The sequence below is a fragment of the Pelophylax lessonae genome (assembly GCF_965119305.1).
Source record: "Pelophylax lessonae genome assembly, chromosome: 2".
NCBI lineage: Eukaryota > Metazoa > Chordata > Amphibia > Anura > Ranidae > Pelophylax > Pelophylax lessonae.
Genome location: NC_138769.1, coordinates 374,445,698 through 374,471,536, shown reverse-complemented (window position 1 = coordinate 374,471,536; position 25,839 = coordinate 374,445,698). Strand labels below are relative to the sequence as shown.

General features: G+C 44.4%; 1 protein-coding gene across 1 annotated transcript in view; it reads right to left on the bottom strand.

Moving 5' to 3' along the window:
- Positions 1-359: 359 nt before the first annotated feature.
- NT5C1A (5'-nucleotidase, cytosolic IA) overlaps positions 360-25,839 on the bottom strand; it is a 79,690-nt gene continuing 54,210 nt past the window's right edge. Inside the window, exons 4-6 of the mRNA XM_082246779.1 lie at positions 24,899-25,021; positions 5,752-5,936; positions 360-1,878 (exon numbers count right to left, since the gene is read on the bottom strand). Of these exons, the coding sequence (XP_082102905.1) occupies positions 1,516-1,878; positions 5,752-5,936; positions 24,899-25,021 (671 nt within the window). The 3' untranslated portion in view covers positions 360-1,515. The remainder of the gene's footprint in view (positions 1,879-5,751; positions 5,937-24,898; positions 25,022-25,839) is intronic.

Genomic DNA, 25,839 nt, shown 5'->3' with positions numbered 1-25,839 from the left:
GGGTTTTTGCGCTTCCTGATATTCATCCAGCTCAGACAGTACACTTTGATCTAAGAAACACATTGGATGAATATCAACATGTGCAAAAACCATGTTATATCTTTATGTGAACAACATTTTTGACATCTATATGTTCAAATTCTCTCATATATATTCAGGTTGGATCATGCATTTATTGAACCTACTTATTTTAGACACGCACATATGCGCTGTTTTACATCGTATAAGAAGAAAACATAGAATGAAATGAAATATATTTTTTTTATTGCAAATCTTATGTTTATTTGTATTTATTGCCTACCAAAAATATCCCTTTCTTCTTACTAGTTGCTCAAGGTGATGGTGCTTGGTTATGGCCCAGAACTCTCACATGGAGTGAGTCTCATGCTCTTCCATTCTCAGAAGTATTGTAAATTTTCTTTATCCAGGCAGCTGACCAGAGTAGCAGTGGATTAGAGAAATGGGACATTTGCAGTTTTGGGGAGGAAGATTAAATCAAATATGTTGCTTTGCTCTGCATGGGCAAAGCAAAGCACAGGTTTGCTTCAAACTCCAGCACTTTAAACCCCAGCATTGCGAGGGTTAAATGCTCATTTGGCTAGGGGATGAAGGAATAAGCACAAATACTTACCTCATTACTCAGTGCCCAGAAGCTGGCATTCTCTTTTGCTGTTCAATGCTCTCAGGATGCAGTGGGCCTTCGCATACAATGTAGGTCTGCTGGTCCAACATTGTATGTGATGACATCATTAAGCTGCAGTCAGCCAGCTAAGTGAAAGGGACCAGTCACAAGCAGAAGAGGAAGCCTGCTGGAGCAAAGAATAAGATAAGTATTTCAATTTATTGTTTTTACCCTTTAGCAACACCTCGGAGAGGGACTTTAACGTTTTGAGCAAGGGCCAAGCTTTTCGTAGCAGTTGACAATTTATTTTATAAGGAGAGGCAAAAAAAATGTAGTGAATGCAATATCCTTGGTACTGTATTGGCCAATTACCAATGTTTTAATGATGGTAAGGGCAACAAGTAAGGGTCGGAGTGCAAACCAAGAGTCAAATAGCTAAAGAAAACATACCATCTCAAGATACAGTAAATGACTAAACATTAACACACAAACAAAAGTTACAGCCCCATATTCTTTTAGCAGAAAGAGAACAGATAAGGGAACGTAACGTAACAAAACAGTGAATAACCATAAGGCTTCTCTAGTCAGCTTTGAAAAGCGACACTGTTAGTGACAACATTTTAAATTTTCACCTATTACATTCATAAAATAACTTGAAGCAGACAGCCATGGAAGATGGAGAGATGATGCCTTTGTTAGCATTTAGCTAATGCCCTACTGGCCCTTTCTTTATAGTTTATGTTTTATTGTACAGTATTATAAATACCAGTGAAAATAATATTTATCATTATTCCCAAAAATTTCCATGTGCACAATATTAAATAAAGATATAAATAATGATAATCCAGGTAGAAAATGTAATAAGATAGATTACGTGATATACTGTATCAGTCTCACTTGGCAGAGGATGTTGCATTTTTTGTGTGTTTATGCCTCTTCTGTGCCACACCGTAGGGGACATGTGCTGCTATTGTTCCCATCTCCTGAGCTCCTTCCACGTGGAACATTTGATCATCGAAGAATATGTGCGGACGGATTTTCTCCAACAGAGGTCCCTTTGGGGCTCCAGCCAAGAAGAGGGCCTCATCAGTTTCCAGGCCCCAGGTACGTAAGGTCTTTAGTGCTCGAGCCCCAGAGCTGGCTGCACTACGAGCAGTAACTAAATATGTGCGTATGGGACAGTTAAGTCTCATTCCTTTATTGTAGAACTTCTTCTGCAGTTTTCCTAGAGCTTCCAAGAAACATTTTAGAGGACCCTGTAAATAAAGCATTGAGTTGACAATAACACAAGAATAATTCTACTATGATCAAGAAAGCTTTCCTGATCAGGAACGATCAGGAAAGCTGATATAATTTACACAGAGAGCATGTAAAATGCAACTGCATGAAAACCACTTAAGACATCAAGGCATATTTTCTCTTTATTAAGACCACTGATGCTTAATTGAATGTCTCTATCACTTTTTAAACAAATGCATGCAATGAGTACGCCGATTTATTCGGAGGCCAATTACACTACTCGCATCATTTTGTGTTGTGTGAGGAAACCTACGCAAACATGCTGGTAGTTTCCTTGGTAGAAATCAAACAAAGGCCTAGCATCACAAAGTAACTTAACAGTACTGGATCACCCACAATGTAACATGGGCTAGTCCCTGGGGCCCGGTGGTTGTTTGGGGGCCCTCAGAAAAAGAAAAGAAAGGGGCAGCATGGTGGCTTTGGGGGTTATTATTTCCATCTTGCCCTACTGGGGTCCTTGGTTCAGCCTGTGCTTGTGTGGGTTTCCTCTAGTTTCCTACCACAAGGGGATGTGTACTATATACCAGACATGGGGATCGAACTGATATAGAGCTTACAATCAGGAACATTCATGCTAGGCATAGGCGTGTGCAGGAGGTGTGCCAGATGTGCCTGGGAACACCCTAATCACTCTGTGCGGTGCTGATTCTCACTACGGACCAGGCTTCCCCCTGTGTTGCCCCCCCCCCCTGCAGTGCTGCTGGATTTCCCTCCTATCCTCTACCCTCGGCTGCTGTGGGAGAGTTTCAGGATGGAGAGTGGGAGAAAGGGTTAGTCAATATGTAATTTACTGGCACATTCCTTTTCGAAATGAACACAGTGAACACACTCATTTGCTGTGTTAATTCATAACTAAAGCATAATAAAATATGTGTACTTCCTATTAATTTACTGTCCAGTGCAGCTAAGACTGCAGAGAAAGGCATGTGCGTTTGAGCTTTGGGGTGCACACCCTAATGTAATAGGCTGCGCACATCTATGATGCTAGGCCCAGGAAGCCTAATGTAGTGTAGCATCTTGTACAGTATGTGACAATGAGTTTTGTTGTTTTGGTGAATGACTACATAAGAGTGTGATCTGGGGATAGGCTAAAGACAATTATTAGGGAACACATATAAATAATCACCCCTGTGGTCATGCAACTACTTTTTGACCTCTGAGCCCATTGCTCTTTAACCACTTAAGGACCAGGCCTATTTCTGACATTTGTTGTTTACAAGTTAAAATCTGTATTTTTGCTAGAAAATTATTTAGAACCCCCAAACATTATATATATAAATTTTTTAGTAGAGAATAAAATGGAGATTGTTGCAATACTTTATGTCACACCGTATTTGCGCAGCGGTCTTACAAATGCAATTTTTTGGAAAAAAAATACACTTTTCTTTTAATTAAAAAAATAAGAAAACAGTAAAGTTAGCCCACTTTTTTTCTATAATGTGAAAGAGAATGTTACGCCTGAGTAAATTGATACCTAACATGTCATGCTTCAAAATTGAGCATGCTTGTGGAATGGAGACAAACATTGTTACTTAAAATTTTCATAGGTGATGCTTTAAAAATTTCTACAGGTTACAAGTTTAGAGCTACAGAGGAAGTCTAGGGCTAGAATTATTGCTCTCACTCTAACGATCGTGGTGATACCTCACATGTGTGGTTTGAACACCGTTTACATATGTGGGCGTGACTTGCATATGCCTTCACTTCTGCACACAAGCTTAGAGAGACGCTGGGGGGGGGGTGCTTTTCATTAATTTTTTCTTATTAATTTTAACTTTCTTTTTTTTTTTTACACCACCCCTTTAACCACTTAAGCCCCGAAAGATTTTACCCCCTTCCTGACCAGGGGGTATTTTGCGATTTGGCACTGCGTGACATTAACGGACAATTGCGCGGTCGTGCGACGCTGTACCTAGACGAATTTGACGTCCTTTTTTTCCCACAAACAGAGCTTTCTTTTGGTGGTGTTTGATCACCTGTGCGATTTTTTTGATCATGCGCTATAAACAAAAAAAGAGCGTCAATTTTGCAAATATTTTTCACATTTTTTTATATGAAATTCCCCAAAAAAAATGTAAAAATCAAAATTTTTTAACATTTTCGGCCAATTTGTTTTATGCTACATATGTTTGGTAAAAAAAAAAAATCGCAAAAAGCATATTTTGAATGGTTTGCGCAAAAGTTATCACGTTTACTAACAAAGGGAAAGATTTTTGTCATTTTTGTTGTTTTTTTTTTTTAACGCGTAATGGCGGCGATCTGCAATTTCTTTTGCGGGACTTCGACATTGGGGCGGACAGATTGGACCCTTGACTGACATTTTTTACACTTTTGGGGTTACCAGTGACATTTCTACAGTAATCAGTGCTATACATATGCACTGTTACTGTAAAATTACACTGGCAGTGAAGGGGTTAACTTTTTTTGAGAGGGAGGGGCTGTGTGTGTCCCTAGGGGTGTGATTCTAACTGTGATTGGCTGTGGCTTGGGCTGTAGGAACAATTATCAATGGTCCTACATAGTAGAACCGTGTGATCACTGTTTCTACACAGGGGAGAATGAGAGGCGGCTTGTTTACACTAGTCGCCTGACTTTCTCCCTCTGCAGCGGCGATCGCACACGTGGGAGCGCGCGCTCGCTCCCTAGACCCTCACAGGCTAGCGACATAGATCTACGTCACTTTGCCTGTGAGGGGCTGACTGCCGACGTAAATCGTCGTTAGGCAGTCGGCAAGTGGTTAAAAAACATTTTTTGATAAGTTTCATTCCTATTACAAGGAATGTAAACATTCCTTGCAATAGAAATAAGCAGGACATTCCTCTTTAATGTGAGATCTGGGGTCAGATCTCACATCTACACTTAAAAAGCAAAAAAAGAGAAAAGAAAAAAAAATGGCTCTGGCAAGGAGGGAAAATGACTGAGAAGCGGTGGGGGGGGGGGGGGGCACCTCTCCCGCCGCCCATAAAAGTGATCCCATGGCAAATCCGCCACTGGGACCGCTTTTATGTGAAAGATGACCACCGGCCGTGTAGAAAATTACTGGGGTTATGTCAGCTATTTGCTGCCATAACACCGGTATTTAATGTCAAAGTACCAACGTAAATACACAGTAGGCGGTCCGGAAATGTTTAAAGTAGTGGTGGTGTAAACACTACAAATATATTTGTAGTGTTTACCTATCGTTCTCCAAAGCCCTAAGTCCCGTGTCTTTCTGCTGCTCCGTCCCTCTGTTATCAGCATGATAACTTCTGACAAGTTCTCTGACACATAAGATAAAAGCAGCTGGAAATTAGTGTCAGGGTGGGTGCATAGAGATAGATTAGCAGAGAGCTGGTCTATTCACAGCACAGCTCTGCATATTTCTTCCTTCCTCTGCCTATGTGGAGGGGGGTGTGTGCCTTTCCTCCAATCAGCTGTTAAACAGTGTATGTCAAGACTTCACACCCAGTGCTGGAACAGGAAGAAAAATGTTTTAACACAATGTTCACTGTGTACTGTAGTGTATCTTGTGAGTGCTTTATTTTATTGGATGGGAAACTGTGTAGGAAAGTGTATGAGAAAACACGTTTTTTTCTTTTTATTAATTTTGGATACAAGTTCACAGTGATGCATACTGTTCCTGATGAATGTTTCAAAAGACTGCATGTTGTCTGTTTATGTTGGCTTCTGAATAAGATAGGTCAGCGCAGACTTAAAGAAAAAGTTTATTTTATGCCTTAGCTTGGATTTATCAGTAAAATTCCTTTTAACACAGCCCATTATAAACAAATCCCAGGTGAAAGAATAGAGCTAACAAAACATTCATTCAAGTAATACAAGGATGCCAGTACCTGTGCCAGTGGTTTGTTCTCATAAGCCTTCTCATGTTCAAAGAAAATATCTAAGCCATGTTCCTTCACTATCTTCTCTGATTCATCAGAAAAAAGGACAGCATCTCCATCAAATGCCACTCGCAGCTGATCCTCATTAATAGACACATTGTGACTGGGATTAAAAATGGTAGCAGCAGCAATACCTGTAAGTGTGATGAGAAAAAATAAAACAAAATAAAAATCTAGTTTAGATTGTTTATAATATGTCATTTTTGTTTTTATTGACCACATGGCTCATTTTGGTTGTCTGATTGTACACCAGTAATGCATTTAAAGAACTTCAACCTTGCCTTCAGCCTTACATGGTTGTACAGGTTCCTATCCTGTACTGAAATTTTGTTTCTGATTTCACTGCACACTGTGAGCTTATTGTAGTGTGCATTAGATGCTGCAGAGTCCCTCCCATCTCCTGTCTGGAGGATATCCTGCAACATCTAATGCTTTCTTCCCCAGCCTGACTGTCTCTGGCAGTCAGGCCCCCTTTGGCAGTCAGGAACTGAGGGCTGTGACCATTGAAAGGGAATTAGTATTTTATCAGAAGACATGAAACAGTAATTGTAAGAACCACAATTCTCCCTCCCTCCATCTTGCAAGACTTTATTGAAGAGATACACTAATATGGGGCTGCTACCATCTTTATTGACTGTTGAGATACTATTTACCAATCATACTTGTGGAATTGCACCTATCCTACTGTTGTGGTTGTTGACTGTTTTCACTTACTTTAAAGTAAGAAAGTTCAATGCAAAGAGAAGCCTCCAAGTGGTGTAAGGTAGGAGACTATAGGTTTGAATCGAAATGCACAGCCAATACCTAGGAAATGGAGCATCTTTGATTAACTATTGCAAACCTGATTAGCATAGAAGCTGGTGGGGGTTAGGGAATGGGGTCACCCTTCTAGTGGTGAAAGAGGACCCCCTCATGGAACACGTGTCAGATGACCCAGGTCCCCATTACTCATGATCCCAGGATGTTTGGCTGTACTTCTGGAACTCTAACCTTCTGGAACCATGTTGAACCTGCAGGGCACTGCAAACACCACTCCAGGTGTTTGGAGGTTGCTATATACTTGGATTGAGGGATGAAGTGTAAAGGTTTCAAAATGCCATCCATGCATACGCGTGGCAGACAGAAGACTACCTGGCCTTGTCTGATACAGCCCAGACTTCTGGTTTTCCGTTGACTTCAATTACGCCCTTGCATTCCACGCTGGCCAGAGTGAGACTCCCACCGACTGCCCAGCATTCAGGAAGCCATTGGCGGAGCCTGTAGGACAGATCCAATTCCCCAGGCTGAGTATTCTATTAAGAGTGGGGATACCTCTCCCCTCAGCAGGCACATCTGGAAGCCCTGACACCCTAGCTAAATAAATCACAGCCCTGCTGTTAGGCAGACAAGGCCTACTATACATTTACCTAGCACCTACCTGTAGGGTGCTACACCCACCCCACACCAAAATGAGTCAGGTCCCTCTGACTCTGAGGCAGCCGCCTCCTATCAAAAACTCTGCCAAAAATCAAGAGTATCCCACAAATCTGGAAAGGGGGGGGAAAGGGGGAAAAGGGAAAAAACGTATTTACAGAATAAATTAGTGTGAAAAAATATATCTTTACAATCTGCTGTACATGTATATACACATTTTAAGGTGCATGAAAACTGATGCACCCCACACCAAATAAACTAATTTGGGGGAGAACAATGAAGAAACAGGCATTATAACATCCCGACTGTCTGATTTCTTCTTCTGTACAGACTGTGAGTGAAGTCTCACACAGCCATTTGTAATCCACAACAGATCCCGGCCCGATGGCCCAAAGGATCCAGCACACAAAATTTAGTTTTCAAAGACCCGGACCCTGATGGTCCCAAAAGGTCTAGCAACACAACACTTGACTTTTCCAAAGACCCTGGCCCGATGGCCCAAGGGGTCTATTTCCCTTTAGCAGATGCAATTCGAATCCAGCACTATATTATTTCATGAACAAAATATTTTGTTGGTCTGTTGTGGTAGCCGGCCGGCCACACAAATTTTCTTGTTAAGTTTTTTTTTTCTTCCTCCTCCTGCCATTGATGAACACTGACAAATGTTTCCCTTTCAAATATAATACTCTGGATGAGGTACTTGAACATATTTCTCCATTTTCATTTTTGACCCGGATGGACCAAGCTTGTCCTGAGCCATCTGGGCGGCGGACCTCTACCCTATCTATGTAGATGGAGCGGCCATAATACCACTGAACCTTGACCTTGTGGAATTTCTCTTTTAATCCTTCCTCCGGAGATTCTCGGTACGGCTTGGGAACAAAGAGGTAGTCCCAGATAAGTTCATTGCACCACCAGTCCCTGAACTTCTCCACTAACAGCATGACCTCCCTTTTAGCATAGGGGTAGTCATAGCCATACTCCAAGGCAACCTTTCTCTGCATCCACCGCTGCATTCATGAGTCTGGGGAGGGTTCCCCGGTTACCTCTCCCTGGTGGAGAAAATGAGGTATGTACCCTTTGGATCATCTCCTCATAGGCAATGTTCTGATCCCTGGCCCTGGCAATATTTACCTGTGGGATGAGGTTTAGGACCCTTGTAACATAGGCCTCACAGAACCCCAATTTCTGATCCAGTTCCCCTCTTTTAATAGCCTCCTTGGCTTCCTGGTCTAAGGGTGTAACAACTTCGGGACCTGGGGAGCTACTTCCAGTCTCTGATCCCCATTCCTATTCAGTCTCCTCAATGAATCCCCAGTCATCCATACCTTCTTCCACAGAGCCATGCTTCAGATAGAAGGATGGGGAATCCACTTGAACGGGGCAATTTTCACCCTCACTGCTGACGGTGGAGGAAGACACCTGGGCAACTTCTATCTGGACAGAATCTGGGGAATACTTAAAGGGGCGGATTCCGTGATGGAATGGAACTGGAATGGGATGGAACTGACTGACGGTGCTTCTAGCCCGGCCCCTACTGTTTGGGTGGACACGGATCCCCTCCCTATGGGGCTCTGCGACCGAACCTCCTTCTCGCAGACTGTAAGCCCACCAATTGCAGGCAGGGCCTCTTCCTGCTCCGCGGAGGAATTTTGATTCGCTCCCCGTCATCTCCTGAGTGAGGCCTGTCTCCCACGTAACTGCAGGCTTCTTGGGACGGCCCCTCGCTCTTCTCTGCCCTGAGCAGCAAATCACTGCATTGTCCACATTGAACCCACATCTGCAACCTCAGAGTAATAGTGGCACATTGGGGACATACCACTCTCAGGAACTCCCGACCTCCTCCAGTGCATAACGTGAGTCCGCCGTCCGGCACCATCTGGATACCGGTATCCTAAACTAGCGGGGGATCGGGCGGGTAGATCTGCTCCTGGCTCTCCGCAGGGTTTTTGGCCACGGTGGTAGCCATAGCGGGAACACTCTTCGCTCCTCTGGTGAACGACATGACTCCTTCTCCTACACGTGTCTCCCGCACGGCCGCGCCCAGAGGAGGGGATATTAATAGAGTCCCCTGGGCCGCTCCTGTTTGGTCAGAAGTTCCCGCTACCTCCACCCATTCAGCATTTTGGGGGCGGTGGCTCCTCCCTTTGGGCAGTTCTGCTTGTGGCGCGCTTTCCTGTGCGGTACTGTAACTCTTCCCCTGCCATCCTGCTGTGCTGCAAACACTTGGGAAGTAGCTGCAAAGCGGAGTATATCACTTGCTAGACATACATCCGCCCACCATAATTGCACTAGGGCCTCCACAGCGCTTTTCCTGCCTAAAGCCAGCCGCCCTCTCTTGCCCAGCAAGAGCAGCATTGTCACGTACCTGATCCGAGGCCGAGATGCAGAGAGGGCTCCCCTTGCGGCTGAGTGCGGCACACCCCTGGGGTTGAGACAGAGGGTGTAGCGCTCACAGAAGCACTGGTTGCCGGCAGGGTCTTGATGGTAGACAGGCGGTCTCTAGCAGAGTGCTGGGCAGGAATACACCAGACAGTCCAAGGAGGAACCAGGAACAACCAGGCAGTAGGTGTAAGACCGGCTGGGGGTCAAACACAGGAAGCTGCAACAGGTGCAAGCCAAAGGTATAATAGGAAAGCCAGAAGCAGACAAGTCCGTGGGGAAGCCAAGATCAGGTACTGGAGGGCAGGTAGACAGGAAGCAAGTCCGTGAGCCAAGCCGAGATCAGATAACGGGAGAGCCAAACTGGAGCAGGGATGGTCAGACGAAGCCGAGGGTCAAAGTCAGGAGAGAGAGCAGACAGGTCAGGAACAAGGCGGGTCAAACTGGAATCCAGGAAGTAGCAATGCTCAGGAAAAAGGAAGAGCTGAAGACAATCCAGCAATCTGATGGGCTGAGCAGAGCCCTTTTATAGGCCAGTGAATTAGTCTATGGCCTGAGTCCATTGCGGCCATGGGAAGTACTGGCAAAGTTGCCAGTTTGCAGCACAGCCATTTCACTGACAATGAGTCTATGGCCTGAGTCCATTGCGGCCATTGGAAGTACTGGCAGAGTCGCCAGTTGCAGCATGGCTGTTTCTCTGACAAGCATCCTGCCATCGACTGCACGGTCGATACTCCTCTTCCTTGCCACACACATGCAATTAACAGCTTCCATACTGGCTCCGGGACTAGCTCCATGGTCCTCCTCAGCGTGGCCGACTACAATTCCCACAGTATGTGTGCACCAGCCATAAAGAATAAATGTCCCGCTGTCAGATGCACGGTCAACATTCTTCCACATAGCGTGCTTCACCATCCGGCCCCTGGCACCTCTCTTTCCGTGCCCCTGGCCTCCATTTTCACTGTCCACACTAGGACTCCTTCCTATCAGGCAGTTGCTGCATTCAGCATCCTGACACACTTGTCTCCTGTTTTCCACTTCCTGAAAGCAGAATACATTTCATAATCCATATGAAGAGTCTTGGTCACTTTACAGTCTTTCTTGGAGCATTTGCGTTGCCACAAGCATCCACTCTCCCTGCCTCCCGCAGTTGCAGTCTCACACCTGGCCTGACGCTGATGTAACAGTTCCTAACACAAAAATTGATTTTTTGGACTTTTTCTTGTGCCGTTGCCAAGGGCAACTGGCCCAGTAGCTAATGGCAAAATCCCGGACGAGCCCCCAAATGTAGCAAGGTTTCCAGGCCGTTGGCCTTATGTGGGTCTGCCATTAGTACCGGTAATCTCTCCAGCCCATGTGAGCTGTGACCCTGGGTGTGACAACTTAAGCAGCGACAACTCCGGCATCTTTGTTTGTGGTTTTTATTGGAATAAAGGGGATGGGAGAAGGGAAAAGTGGGATACTCCTTGAGGCTTGAACTAATTACAATTGGGACTTTACTTCTGAAATGCCCGTTGGCGCTTCCCTGACGCCAGCCGACGCAAGCCAACGCTCACTAAAACTGAGAACACTCTGTAGAACAGAAGAAGTGCTAAATCCACGACTTATAGTCCAGAAGATCCAAGACTGAGAACTGTAGAACTCCTGACACTGTTGTACTGTGAAAGTCACTGAATACTTTCCCCGCCTGACGCAGCTTGAGGTAGTATATTGTAGAACTCTGTATAGCTGTCACTTTAACTGGCACGCTCTGTGCAATTCAGGGCCCAGACTGCAGGTGCCCCTTTAACCTTGAACTCTTCAGGGTCCACTGACTATGTACCCCCTCTGTAGCTTCAGGGTCCTCAACCTAGGTACCCCCTTTACAGCTAGCTGACACTGGATACCAGAACCTCTTCCGGAGTGGTCCCTTCTAACTTCAGACAGACCCCCAGGGGCAATCCTAAGTACTCACGACCTGTGTAGGCTTTCCTGGGACTGGACCCCTCTCTCTCTCCGCAGGCTCTCAGCACACCGCATCCCCTCAGCTCAACTCAGCACTTGCTGGACACTCAGGCGACACCCTGAGACATCCACCTTCCTCAGACAGAAGGAGAGACAGCCGCACTCTCCTTCCTGGGACTCTGCTCCCGTCAAAGACACCATGCCACGCACTTCCCCCCAAACTTATACCCACTCCCAGAATCCTTTGCAGCACAATCTGCCTTCTGGGGTAGTTACAAGCTGGGATGTGTCCCCTGATTGGGCTTCCCACACTGCCCTATGAGAATCCTCTCACAGGAGCCAGTGGGGGTACTTCTCCCCTCAGCAGGCACATCTGGAAGCCCTGACACCCTAGCTAAATAAATCACAGCCCTGCTGTTAGGCAGACAAGGCCCACTATACATTTACCTAGCACCTACCTGTAGGGTGCTACACAGGTTTAAAGGACAGGCTCACCCAGGGGTCAGTTTTTAAGCCAGTTCCTGGCCCAGGTGTCTCAATTGCAGTTTTGCAGTGGTCCACTCCACCCTACCAGCTCCGCACACGTGAACAGATTCTAGAAGCTTCTTGGTGTAAGACCAAGAGCAACATTTATACACTTTATATTTTCAAGATTTCTTTGATAGTTCCTAGTACAATTCCTATGCAAGTCTAATCCTTCCCTAAGGGCCACTGAGTGGTAACCTAGTTATGCTGTAAGTGCATCCAGGGAACCTGCCCAGCTATTACATTGATGAGCCCTCTGTCTACTGAACCACTCCCAACCCTAGCCAGATACTAAACACTTCCCTAAGGTATTAGTTGTGCTCCTCACCTCTAAGAGGCACATGACATTCCCCAATAGCAATGTCACTTGACATAACGTACTTTTATCAGTGTTCAGTAATGAGGCACTACAGTGGCTTTTATGAACTTGACTAAACATTTCATAGAGCATCTCACAAACATTACATAGTACATTATAGTCCCTAACAGTTGTCATCCTTCCAAACTTCATGGCATAACTTCCAGTATTCAGTTAGTAAAAGTCCTCTGATTACAAACTAGGAAGGGTGTTGTGGTGCTATCTAGTTTTCAATAAACAAGGTGTGACTTATTCAGGCTCTGGGCCTTACAGTGGCTTACGATACTGCTTTTACATGGCTGCTCTTTCTCTCCACATTCACCCCAAATGGGCTCCTCCCCAGCCTTATATAACAAATGGACAGAACACCAAAAAAGTACAGGCCCTGTCAGACAGGGTCTACACAATAAAGGAGAAACCCCCTTACAAGCTACTAAAGTAAAATAAACAAGTACAATAATAGAAAATAGTATAATTCATGCAGTAGGACTGTATTTAGAAATAGCTTTGGTTTTTATGAATGGCATGACTCCTCCACGCATATTTTACAAAAAGAATTAACTGTGACTATACCATTACAAATCAAATTAATTATAGATTTACCTTGGGTAACCCCGAATAACATTAACATTTTACTTATCCACTAAACAGGTGCTGTATTCCTTCACACCATCTTCCTGTTACTTTGAGACTTCATTCTAGGCTAGGTTTCAAGTGCAGTCACAAGACGACATATCAAAATGCTAACAGAATGAAATAACATTTGCTTTAATACAAGAATGCCATGCCAGTAGGTTTTGTAACCTGACCTACTGTTGGACTTGTCTGTGTCTATAAAAAGTATAGTGTATAAGATTAACTTAAGCACAATCAAACAATGTCGTCTAGAAAGGATAAGAGCAGGATTTCCAGAGATTTCAATGACTTCCTATGCTACTTTAAATACCCCGTGGGCTCTTTCATGCTCTGGCAACTCCCTGTGAAGTTCAGTTTCTATTACTGACACAAAGCACCTGGTAGTCATGTTTCTTTACCCATCTGTAAAAGGGTGTAGGTGTCCTATTATGTGGGTTTGGGTGGATCCACCCTTGGGAGGTGGGTGATTGGTGGGTGATTCAGTGTGGTGGAGTGGAGAGAGAAATTCAGAGATACAGCTTTGGGTCAGCACACTTTATGTTACAGAGAAAGTATTGGAGATTGAGGCCCCCAAAGTCTAAATAAATTGGTAAACAGCCAAACTGCAACTTTGGTCACATGACTTATACATGACCATGCTATGTGTGTGCCACAACCTTCCTTTTCTTGCATTGCCTTCACTGTGAAGACACATGTTTTTGTTGAAAATGTTCTAAGAATGCTTTGTGCCTTTAACTATATTTTTGGACACATGAATGCTACCAAGAAGTTCAAGAAATGCCTTGGAAAAAGAAGTGAAGCAGGACTCTGCCCTATTTTTTGTTTCTAGGATGTTTACGGGACAGAATGACTTAAACTTGCGGGAAGGAGAGGGTGTTTGGCACCATTGGGGATGGAGTAGTGGCACAGTACCAGGAAGCTGCCTCATGACGGTTTGAGGTGCAGCTTCAAGCTTGAAGGTAGTATCAGCCTTGGAGCAGAGCTTGAAACTAATGTGTGAATTGTAGAGCACCCCCTAAGGAGCCGCAAGTTGAATGGGATCCTCCACCCTGCACAGCCAGGCACACCGAATTTTCACAGGCTCCCAGAGTCAGAAAACAGTCCAGTACTTTGTTTTGTTATTTTATTGAGAGATTAGAAATTGGATGGGGAGTTTAGCCCCCGTTCACACTAAGGCGACCTGTGAGGCGACCTGGTCGCCTCACAGGTCGCCGTAGGTCGCCTCCCATAGGGAAGCTGCGGACCCGTTCTAATAGGAGCGACACAAGTCGCTCCGACTTAGAAAAAGGGTCCGGAGCTTCTTTGGGGCGACCAGGAGGCGACCGCCATAGACTTCAATGTTATGAAGTCCGTGGCGGCCGCTCCGAGGTCGACGCGCGGTGCGAAGTAGCGTCGCTTGCATGTGAACGGGGGCTAAGGGTATCAGATTTTCATTTACTTGCTGTCTTATGAATCTGCTGGTACAGGGACATGGGGACACCTCTTGCAGTGCCAACTAATAAGGGCTTTTTCTCACTCGCTTCTTGCTGTGCCTACAGGACAGGAAGTGAAGCTATTGATGGTATCAGTTTGAGACATTTCTGAGATCATTCAGAATTGATTGACAGGTGCATTTGACTTGCTTTGAGTGGGTTTTGCATCTTAATAGACTTGTACTGGATTGTAACACCGGTTTGAAGAAAACAAAAGCCTGTTGACACGGGCCTTTCCATAATCGGACAGCAAAAAAAAAGAAAAAAGATTATTTTCTTTCCTTACTGTATACAAAACTGTATACAAAACTTAAAGTGATATTCACACACGGAGAGCGGCTTGTCCCCGTCCTCATCCCCGTTCTCTCCTCATTGTCTCACTGGTTGTAATTGACAGTAGCTCCTGCTGTCGTCTCAGCCAATGAGGAGGATCTTGAGATGGGGCCCAGGTAAGTATTTGGTTGGGGAGGGGGCTGCACACAAAGTTTAAAAACCCTGAGCCTTTACAATCAAAAAAAAAAAAAAAGTTTAAGTTAGATTTACATTTTAACCTAAACACTTACATTTAACCTAAAACTTAACCATCAAAATCCAAATGTTAACATCACCTGCTAACCATTAATGCTAACGTAATTGCTAACATGAATATTTAAATAGGAACTTCCCCCCTATTTTAAAGTTCACAACAAAGGAACCTTTAGAAATATTTATTACCCCCCTCAATACAGGGCACTTTCACCCCCTTCCTACCCAGGCCAATTTTCAGCTTTTAGCGCTCTCACACTTTAAATGAGAATTATTCATACATTTTTAGCATTTTTTGTCCACAAAACGGAAAATTTATATCAAATACTTACCGTAATTTTCCTTTCCTGATGGACTCCATGGCAGCCTACGTGCGGGTTAGTCCCGCCTCCTCCTACCTCATAGGACCCCACTCCCATAAATTTCACTCTGCCCCAGAGACCATGTTCCATAAAATAGCCTCCTCCGGCAGATGGGTGGGGACTCCGGCTGCCATGGAGTCCATCAGGAAAGGAAAATTACGGTAAGTATTTGATATAAATTTTCCGTTTTCCTGACAGACTCCATGGCAGCCTACGTGTGGGAAATAACTAGCCAAACACACCAGGGTGGGCAATCTGCTGTTCAAAAGAAATTTAATTTGCACCATCAACTGATAGTATCCGCAAACCAAAATCAACAGATGATAAAGAAGTTGGCTTGACACAATAATGAGCCATGAAAGTGTGGATTGAGGACCATTAGGCCGCTTTGCATACAACTTCAGGAGCCACATGACGAAATGCTGCCCAAGAAGTCGACATTCCTCTTGTAGAATGTGCTGTCACCGCCTCCGGGGGAGCCAACCTTTAGCTCTATAGGCCCATTAAATGGACCGGACAATCCTAGATGCGATCGTTCTAGACGAAGCACGCAAGCCTTTATTCTTCCCATAGAACAGGACAAACAAATAATCCGAATGGCGGAAATGAGATGTGGCTTCCAGATATAGTTTCAGAATTTGCCCTACATCCAGTGGATGAGTCGCAGAGTCAGAGGATTTGAATGTTGGCAAGACAATTTCCTGATTTTCATGAAAAATAGAGGATACTTTTGGGTGCGAATCCAACATGGGAATCAGAACCACCCAATCCGGGAAAAACGACAAAAAGGGTTCTTTGCATCCCAAAGCTCCTAGCTCAGAGACCCTTTTTGCTGAGGCGACTGCCACCAGGAACGCTACTATAAGAGACAATTCTTTGATGGAGAGTTGAACCAGGTTATCTTTTCTGAGGTCTGCAAAGAAATCCAGAAGAAGTGGAAGATCCCACTTAGGGAATCTGGGCTTCCTTTGTGGTCTGAGCCTAGAAGCTCCTCTGAAAAATTGCCTCACTAGAGGATGCTTTGCCCAGGATGTTCCTGTGAAAGCCGAGATAGCTGACACTTGAACTCGAAGAGAACTGACTGATAAAGGCAGATCCAGGCCAGATTGTAGAAAACTCAAAATGTGTTGAACCTTTGGAGTGCCTTGCACATCCATATTTCCGGAGATATGAGACATGAATTTCTTCCATATCCTTTCGTAGACTCTATTTGTTCCAGCTCTTCTCGCATTCAACAGTGTGGAGATAGCTCCACGTGGACACCCTAATGCCTCCAGCCTTTCCCTTTCAAAAACCAGGCCATCAGGTGCAGATGGGCCGGGCAAGGGTGTAGCACCGTTCCCTAAGACAGGAGATCCTGCCTGGAAGGTAGTGGAACTGCCTCGCGAAAGCTCAGCTGTAGCAGCATCGGAAACCAGGGCCTGTTCGGCCAATATGGGGCTATCACAAGAGCCTCCACTTCTTCCGACCTGAGTCTCGTCAGGAATCGAAGGAGGACTGGAACTGGTGGGAAGGCGTAAGCCTTGTGAAATCTCCACTGCTCTGTTAGGGCATCCACCCCGAAAGCTTGTGGGCATTTGAATCTCGTGTAGTACTTCTCCAACTTGAATTTGCACGGGGAAGCGAACAGATCCTCTTCCGGAAGGAACCCTAGGGATTTTAGCCACTGAAACACATCGGCATGAAGACTCCACTCGTTGTCCATGGAGTCTCGTGATAGAAAATCCGCCTGGATGTTCTGTGTCCCTGGCAGAAAAACCGCAGTGAGGTTGGATAAGTATTTCTGAGCCCAGACCATTATTGGCTCGACTTCTCTCAATAAAGAGTGACTGCGAGTTCCCCCTTGACGCTTTATATACGACACTGCCGTCGTATTGTCCAGCCTCAGGAGGACAGATGTTCCTACTGTAAGGTGATGAAATGCTTGGAGAGCTTGAAACGCTGCTCGAAGCTCCAGGATGTTCGAAACGTCCCTGTGTAACCAAGGATTCCATTTGCCCTGGGCTATCTCTGATAGGCAGTGAGCGCCCCAACCTGTGTTGCTTGCGTCCGTGGTTATCGTGACCCAAGAGATGGGAAGGATAGAATGGCAATTGAGTAGATTCCTCTTCTGCAACCACCACAGAAGACTGTGCCGCATTACTGGGGAAATCCAAATCAGATGATCCATGTCGCCTGGGCACCATTGGCGAAGAAATCCTGTTTGAAAAGGACGCATCCTCCATTGAGCCCATTTCACCATAGGTGTCGTGGCCACCATAGTACCTATTATTTTGAGGCACTGTGAGACCCGGAGATGAGATGTTGACATGGCCAGCTGTACTCTGTCTCTGATAATCAGGATTTTCTCTAGAGGCAAGGAGATGATGACCTTAACTGTATTGAATTGAGCCCAGAGAAAGATAAGTGCCTGTGTGGGCTCCAGATGGCACTTTTCCAGGTTTAGCAACCAGCCGAACTCGAGAAGAGTCACCGTGACTAGATCTCTGTGAACCAGGAGTTGCTCTCGATCTTGCGACAGAAGTAGTAAGTTGTCTAAATAATGGTGAAGATGCACTCCCTTGATTCTGATCAGGGCTACCACAGCCAATAAGAGTTTTGAAAATACTAGGAGATGTTGTGAACCCGAATGGGAGACATGTAAACTGAAGATGGTGTTGATCCACAGCAAACCGCAGGTATTTCTGTAACTCTGTTGCTATAGGCACATGGAAATATGCATCCTTCAAGTCTATTGACACAAGCCAATCTCCTGGCTGAACCGCCTGGCGGATTGTCAATAGTGTCTCCATTTTGAATTTTCCCTTTTTTATAAAGGAGTTTAGATGTGTGAGGTCTATGACCAGTCTCCAGGAGCCGCTCTTCTTCATTACTAAGAAGAGTGGAGAATAGAGGCCTTGAAACCTCTCTTTGGCTGGTACTGGAACTACTGTGCCTTGAAGCAGCAGCGCATCTACGTATGCCGAAAGGATTTGCCTTTCTTCTTCTGACCGTGGAAGAGCTGTGGGAACGAACTTGAGGATAGGTGGACTGCAGAACGACCAAGTGTGTCCTGTAGAGATTGTCCTGATGACCCAAAATCTTTTTTTTTTCAAATTCTTTATTGAGACAAAAACAATATAAGTCAAACAAGGTTCACACTCAGTAAATCAAGAACAGCGCACAACAGGAACATAGTTCGCAACAGGCATGTAAGAAAAGCAATTCAGCAAATGGTGCGTACGGTCATGGTGAAGAAATAGCCGCGTAGAAGTGGTCTACATAAGGCCTAGGATGAGGCAGAACATAATGCACATCAACCATTAAAAACACTCAGACATCAACAATATTACAACGTGTTGAGAGCAAAGAGCAGCATTCATCGTTGTCCAAAATGTAAAAAAGGTAGACCCAAAATCTTTTATCGAGGCTACCCAGGCGTGTCGAAACCGGAGAAGGCGAGCACCGACCTGAACCGTCTGGACAGGCCCAACATCAAAAGGACTTAGCCGCTTCCCGGCTACTAGAAGAGGCTCCTTTGGAAGCCTTTTGGTTTGAAGATGGATTTTTCCTCCATGTTTTCCGGAATTCACGACCAGGTCTGTAACTTCGAGCATCCTTCTCTCTATCCGAAGATTGTCTGGACTGTGTCCTTCTCTGACCCAGCAGACGACGATCCTGCGGGAGGAACCCCGACTTACGGCCCGTGGCCCGTGAAATATCGCTCTCCAGCTTGTTCCCGAACAAGGAAGACCCTTCGAATGGAATACGGCACCAAGCCTGCTTGGAGGAAGGATCAGCCAGCCAGGGGCGCAGCCATAGAGCCCGTTTAGCTGTCACTGAAGAGAGCATTGCCTCGGGCCACCAGACGAATAATATCTAGGGAAGCCTCCCCCAGAAAAGAAGCCGCCAGTCTGAGCTCATTCACTGCTGAAGCTCTGGCTACTTCTTCTGATACAGGCCTTAGATCCGAATCCACCTCTATTGTCCAGGCCTCCATGGTCTTGGATAAAGCCCTAATGGCTAGGGCTGGCTTACAAGCCATTCCAGCAGACACATAAATCTTCTTAAGGTCAGTGTCGATTCTTCTTTCCAGCCTATCTTTAAAAGACACTGTGTCTTTAAGTGGAAGAGTGACGTGCCTCGCTAATCTCATGAGGGCGGCGTCCACTAGGGGCGCTGACTCCAGGTGCTTCACATCCTCACTCTTGAATAGGTACATCCTGGAAACTTTGGATACCAGAGAATTTTTTATTTTTTTTCTCTCTGCACATCCCCACTCATCCAAGATAATTTCACCAAGTTCACCTAAAAAGGGAAAGTTATGGCGCTCTTTCTTTAGGTGCTTGAAGTACCTTCTTTGTTTAGATGGTGACTCTACTGGCTCCTCCCACTTTAGGGCTTCCTTTACTGCCTTAACCAGGGTAGGGACCAAGGCAAAATCAAAGCCTGTGCCAGGAGTATCCGATTCGTCCTCACTATCCGAGGAGTTGAAGCCGGAAATGCTCTGCTGAGAAGGGCCGGGAGTACTGAGGCTATCCCTAACAGGGATGTCTGCCATACCAGCTGAAGGGCTACAGGTGCGGTCAACCCCCAGGTTTTGTAGGGATTCTTGGACCACCCGTCTAACCAGGGATTCCACCTGCTGGTTATCATTCCCCCTTTCTCTAGAGGCATGGGCAAAACATGCATCACATAGTGATTTGCCATTAGAAACACGTGCTGCACAAACCCAGCAAGTTCTTCTATCAGCGTGTCTTTGTGCTGATGCAAGCGTGGAGCCTTCCCTGTGATGTTTGGTAGAAGACTTGTGGCGACTAGTGCCAGGAGATGTGTGATGACGTTGTGACCTAGTAAGGTCCTTATCTTCGCGTGCTTTAGTTTGTTTATCAGACCTAGAAGGGCTAAGAGAAAAGGGAAAAATTACCCCTACTGCCCTAAATCCGAACCGTACAGGGATAGGTAAAAATAATACCACTCTTACCTGTAGAGTAAGGGTTGGCCACTGGGGGGCGGTGAAGTATCCATACTGCTCTTAACAGGAAGACTGCAACAAACACAGGAATAAGGAAGTGCTGCATACACAGACTGCACACAGACATCCAGCAGGATTAAGCTTACCACTAGCAGAGAACGATCAAACACAGGGAAGCCGCCGCATATGCCCGCAGTACAATCCCAATGTGATCCACTGTGACAGCAGTTTTAAATCTGCCGCCAGATGATGATGTCACCGCCCCCCCGTGACAGACAGCATCCGTGCGCATGTGTGAGCACGAACAGCCACTCCACTGCGCCAGCACCGCCCCCAGACACCCAGCGGTGACCCGGAAGCTGCGCTGGTACACAGGAAGAGCCGGGGCCGCAAGATGGAACGCACCTGCGTTCCAAAACACCGCAAGACAAAATACATATACAAAAAATGGCTGCCATACGTTACCAAGCACGCTCCGAACCACGGTCTGACCTGGGACACGAAAACCTCCAGTGCATCGATTTGGGGTGTATTAATGGGCCTCCCACTAGTAGCTAGGACGATTGGCCGTATTCAGCTTGCCCGCCAGTGGCCAGGCTTTATGCTTCTCCAATGCATGGGATTGCACACCCGTTTCCTACCCCGCTGGTAGCTAGGGTGTACTGGACTCTTCAAGAATTCAGCCTGGAATCGATCGTGTAAATCACCAGGAAATAGACCGAAAATCTTCATGAGATAAGACTTGATATCCATCCAAAAGGAGGAGGACAAAAAAGGAACATGGTCTCTGGGGCAGAGTGAAATTTATGGGAGTGGGGTCCTATGAGGTAGGAGGAGGCGGGACTAACCCGCACGTAGGCTGCCATGGAGTCTGTCAGGAAATAGAGCTTTCTGTTTGTGGTATTTAATCACCACTGGGTTTTTTTTTTTTTTGCACTACAAATAAAAAAAGACTGAAAATTTTGAAAAACGTGTGTTTTTCTTAATTTCTGTTATAAAATTTAGCAAATAAGTAATTTTTCTTCTTAAAATTTTAACAAAAATGTTTACTGCTACATTTCTTTGGTAAAAATAATCCAAATCAGTGTATATTATATGGTCTGTGTGAAAGTTATACAAGCTATGGTACCAATCATTGAAAATTGATCACACCTGATGTACTATCTCTTTTCTTGAGGCACTAACATGTTAAGACAGTACAAATACCCCCAAATTACCCCTTTTTGGAAATTAGACAGTCCAAGGTATTTAGTAAGAGGCATGGCAAGTTTTTTGAAGTTGTCATCTTTTCCCACAATTCTTTGGAAAATTAAGAAATTATGTTTTTTTATTCCCTGAAAATGGGCAAATTAACCACTTGCCCACCGCCCGCCACAGTTTTACTGTGGCAGGCTGGCTCGGCTGCGCGAAATGATGTATCCCTACGTCGGTCGCGCGCATGGTGCTGGGGGGGGCACCCTCGATCGCTCCCTGCTGAGAGAGAAGGATGGTCAGCTGTTGTAAACACAGATAGGATCACAGGTCCTGTGATCATTTCATAAGCCCATATCCCATACAGTTAGCAAACACTCCACTAGGCCCACACTTAACCCTTTGATCACCCCTAGGTTAACCCCTTCCCTGCCAATGTCATTATTACAGTAATATGCATATTTTTAGCACTGATTACTATAGTAATGTCACTTTGTCCCCCCAAAAGTTTAAAAAATGTCAGATAGGATGCCGATCTGTCTGCTGCAATGTCGCAGTCCCGCTAAAAATTGCAGATCGCCGCCATTACTAGTAAAAATAAATAAAAATGACATAAATCTTTCCCCTAGTTTGTAGACACGATAACTTTTGCGCAAAACCAATCAAAATACACTTATTGCAACTTTTTTTTTTACCAAAAATATGTAGCAGAATACAAATTGGCCTAAAATAATGAAAATTTTTGATTCTTATATATTTTTTTTGGGAATGTTATATAGCAGAAAGTGAAAAATATTGTTTTTTTTTCAGAATTGTCGCAATTTTTTGTTTATAGATCAGAGGTGATCAAATACCACCAAAAAAAAGGCTCTTTTTGTGGGAAAAAAAGAACAACAATTTTATTTCGGTACAGTGTCGCATGACTGCGCAATTTTCCGTTAAAGTAACGCAGTGAATTGCAAAAAATGGCCTGTTCATTAAGGGGGCAAATCCTTCCGGTCCAGAACTGGTTAACAAGTTTTTTCTCACACAAGGCATAGGCTTACATGCAACTACATCCCAAAATATATTATGTTACTCTTTCTGAGTATGACGATACCACATGTGTTAGACTTTTCCACAGCGTGGCCTCCTAGAGAGGCACAACATCCAAGGAGTACATCAGGCATTATCCACTTTAAGACCAGACCTTATTCCGACACTTTGTTTACAAGTAAAAATCAGTATTTTTGCTAGAACCTCAAAATATTATATATTTTTGTAGCAGAGGCCCTAGAGAATAAAATGATGGGTTTGAAAATTTTTATGTCACACAGTATTTGCGCAGCAGTTTTCTAACGCAATTTTACACACTAACACATAAAAGTAAAGTAAGTAAAATATAAAATATGGCGTTGCGCTGGGTAAATAGATACCAAACATATCAGGCTTTAAAATTGCGGAAGCTTGTAAAATGGCACCAAACTTTAGACTGGATGACTGTAGTATTTAAAAATCTCCATAGGTGTCGCTTTATAAGCCTTTATTGGTTATCAGTTTAGACTTTAGAGTCATACATCTGATGCTAGAATTTGGTGCTAGAATTTATGCTCCCACTTTGACGTTTGCATCGATACCTCACATGTGTGGTATGATTGCTGTTTACGTATCCGTACAGATACTCGGGGGGTGTGGGGTGGTGTTTTGGGGAGTCTCGTTCTCTCTTTCTTTCTCTTAACTACCTCCAGGAAAGAATCACAGACGCATAAAAATGTTTTTACTGTATAGAATATATAAAGTTCATAAAGCTTATACTATGTTGTACTCTTTCAGGAGTGGAATCAGAATCCCTGACGAAGATTTATGTCATTTATCACACATGTATCACAACGCGCTGGATTATGTACCACTCCTTTAGGAACACTGTGTTTGTATTATGTATCGTTTCATTGTAATGAATGAGCCATCTTTGTGTATGGCCGTAACAAGCTATGATATCCTGTACCAAGTTTAATTATCAATAATCAGTATATATGTTTCAGTTTTCAATAAAATATTTTAGAATAACACTATTGGATATTTATATATATAATCTATCGTTACCTCTAAAGTCCCACATGTTGCCTAGGGGGTTTTCTTTTAAAACCTGTGACAGATGTATTGTGCACTGGTACAGATGTGATGGGACACTGTGACAGATGTTTTGTGCACTGGTACAGATGTGATGGGGCACTGTGACAGATGTTTTGTGCACTGGTACAGATGTGATGGGGCACTGTGACAGATGTTTTGTGCACTGGTACAGATGTGATGGGGCACTGTGACAGATGTTTTGTGCACTGGTACAGATGTTTATGGGGACACCGTGACAGATGTTCATAGGATAGGGACAGCGGTGCTTAGTGTACTATGTGTGGGGATCTGTGACAGCTCTGTGTATAAAATCATCCCTTACATACAAAGCTGTCACAGAGGCTGCAGCTTCCCCCCGCTCACCCCCCCCCCCCGACACTGAGCTCTCATTGAGCTCAGCGAGGAGAACTGTCACAGAGACACGTTTCTCTGTTTGCACTGTGATGGCTCTGATTGGACACAGCCATCACGTGATAGGGAGGGCCAATCACAGCGCCCATATCCTGATCCAGTTTTGGCTGTGTCCTATAAATACAGCCATCACAGGATCGAGCAGCGCACGGCTGCGACTCGTGACATACGGGTACATATGCTCAGATCGACAAAGCTCCCACCCCGCTGTTTATGTACAGTGGACGGGGTGGAAGCGGGCAATGATAATCTACAAACAGATAATTATACTACAAACAGTTTAACTTTTTTTTAATTGTTTGCATACCTTATTTTTCTTTTCCTCATTAGACTTCTCCCTGTGTGACCATTTTTTTTAAGGGCAGATGAATCCATCTCCCTTTAAATACTGGAACGTGCCTGGAATTCTGGGTCTGCCTCCTGGAACATCATGTAACCAGAACTTCCCAGGATGCAGCTATGAGGCCAGAGTTATATCACCAGTGCTTCACTCAACCAGGAAGTGGAAAAACAGTACTCATAAGTAAAAGCAAAAAATGTCTTAACTAATAAATATAATGCATGCTGATGTGGTTTGGTGAAAGAGGGAAAGGTCCACTTTAACTTTATATAATCAATACTTCCCTTGTCTGCACCAAAAGTATTTACTCGGAAATCTTTCAACGCCAAAACAAATTGACTCAGGATAGTAACCACCAAGTGTTTACCACTGATGATACCAATATAACACCTTGCTTTTAGCATATTTATATTTAACAGTCATGTAGCTATGAACTTCACTGCCTTCATCTCTACTGAAGACAGTACTTACCTTCTTCTATAGCTTCCTGTACTTTCTGAGCATCAGATGAGAGGTATAAGTTGGCATGATAAGCTTTGAGGTAGCCAATGGGGCTGTTCCCTCCAGTCATGCAGAAACGTTCAATAAAAAGATCTGAAAGATGCAACATACAGTAATTACAATCATTCAAGCCTTAAAATGATATTAAAAACAAAAGCAAGCATTTATTATATTGCAGCTTACCAATTCTTAGATGTGATAGCTGCATTAGTTTCCCTTTTTAAGGCTTTCTTTCTTCTATTTTCATGTGGTGATCCAGCCAGTAGGTCGTTTGTTTTTCACAGCACAAACTCTCCAGCAGAATGTATCAGTTTACATGGATGAGACAAACCACTTAACACTGGCAGGGGTGATTAAAATGATCAGCTTTTATTTATTCATGTAAAACTTTTATTCCAAAAGGAAAAAAACTGTTTGCTGTAAGTGCTTATAAAATGTGAGCTGGAGTTTGGTTTCAATTTTCTAGCGGTTCTAAGCTTGATAGTACATTTAACACTCCCTTTCCCGCCAGACCGACAATTCTGCTGTCTGCTGTTGTCTGCTGTCTGATTGCTACTCAATCCTCCAGAGCTGTGTCTCAATTTGTGTCTCACTAATTCAGAAGGTGTGGTAATGGCCAGATCACCAAGTGAAAACAGAGGAGAAAGGGCAAAAAAAAAAAAGAAAACTGATGCCGTCACCACATCTAAGTATTGGTAGATTGCAATATATTACATTTTTGGATTTATGTTTAAAGAGTTTGTTACCCCAACATTTCATATGGGACAGTAGGCAGGATATATACTTAACTAAACAATATCATAAATTAACAATAATTATTAAATAAAGAATGCAGACACCAAAATATGGAATAATATGGCCGCGGCCGTCTATTACTGGTTTAAAGCAGATTGAATATTCAATAAATATCA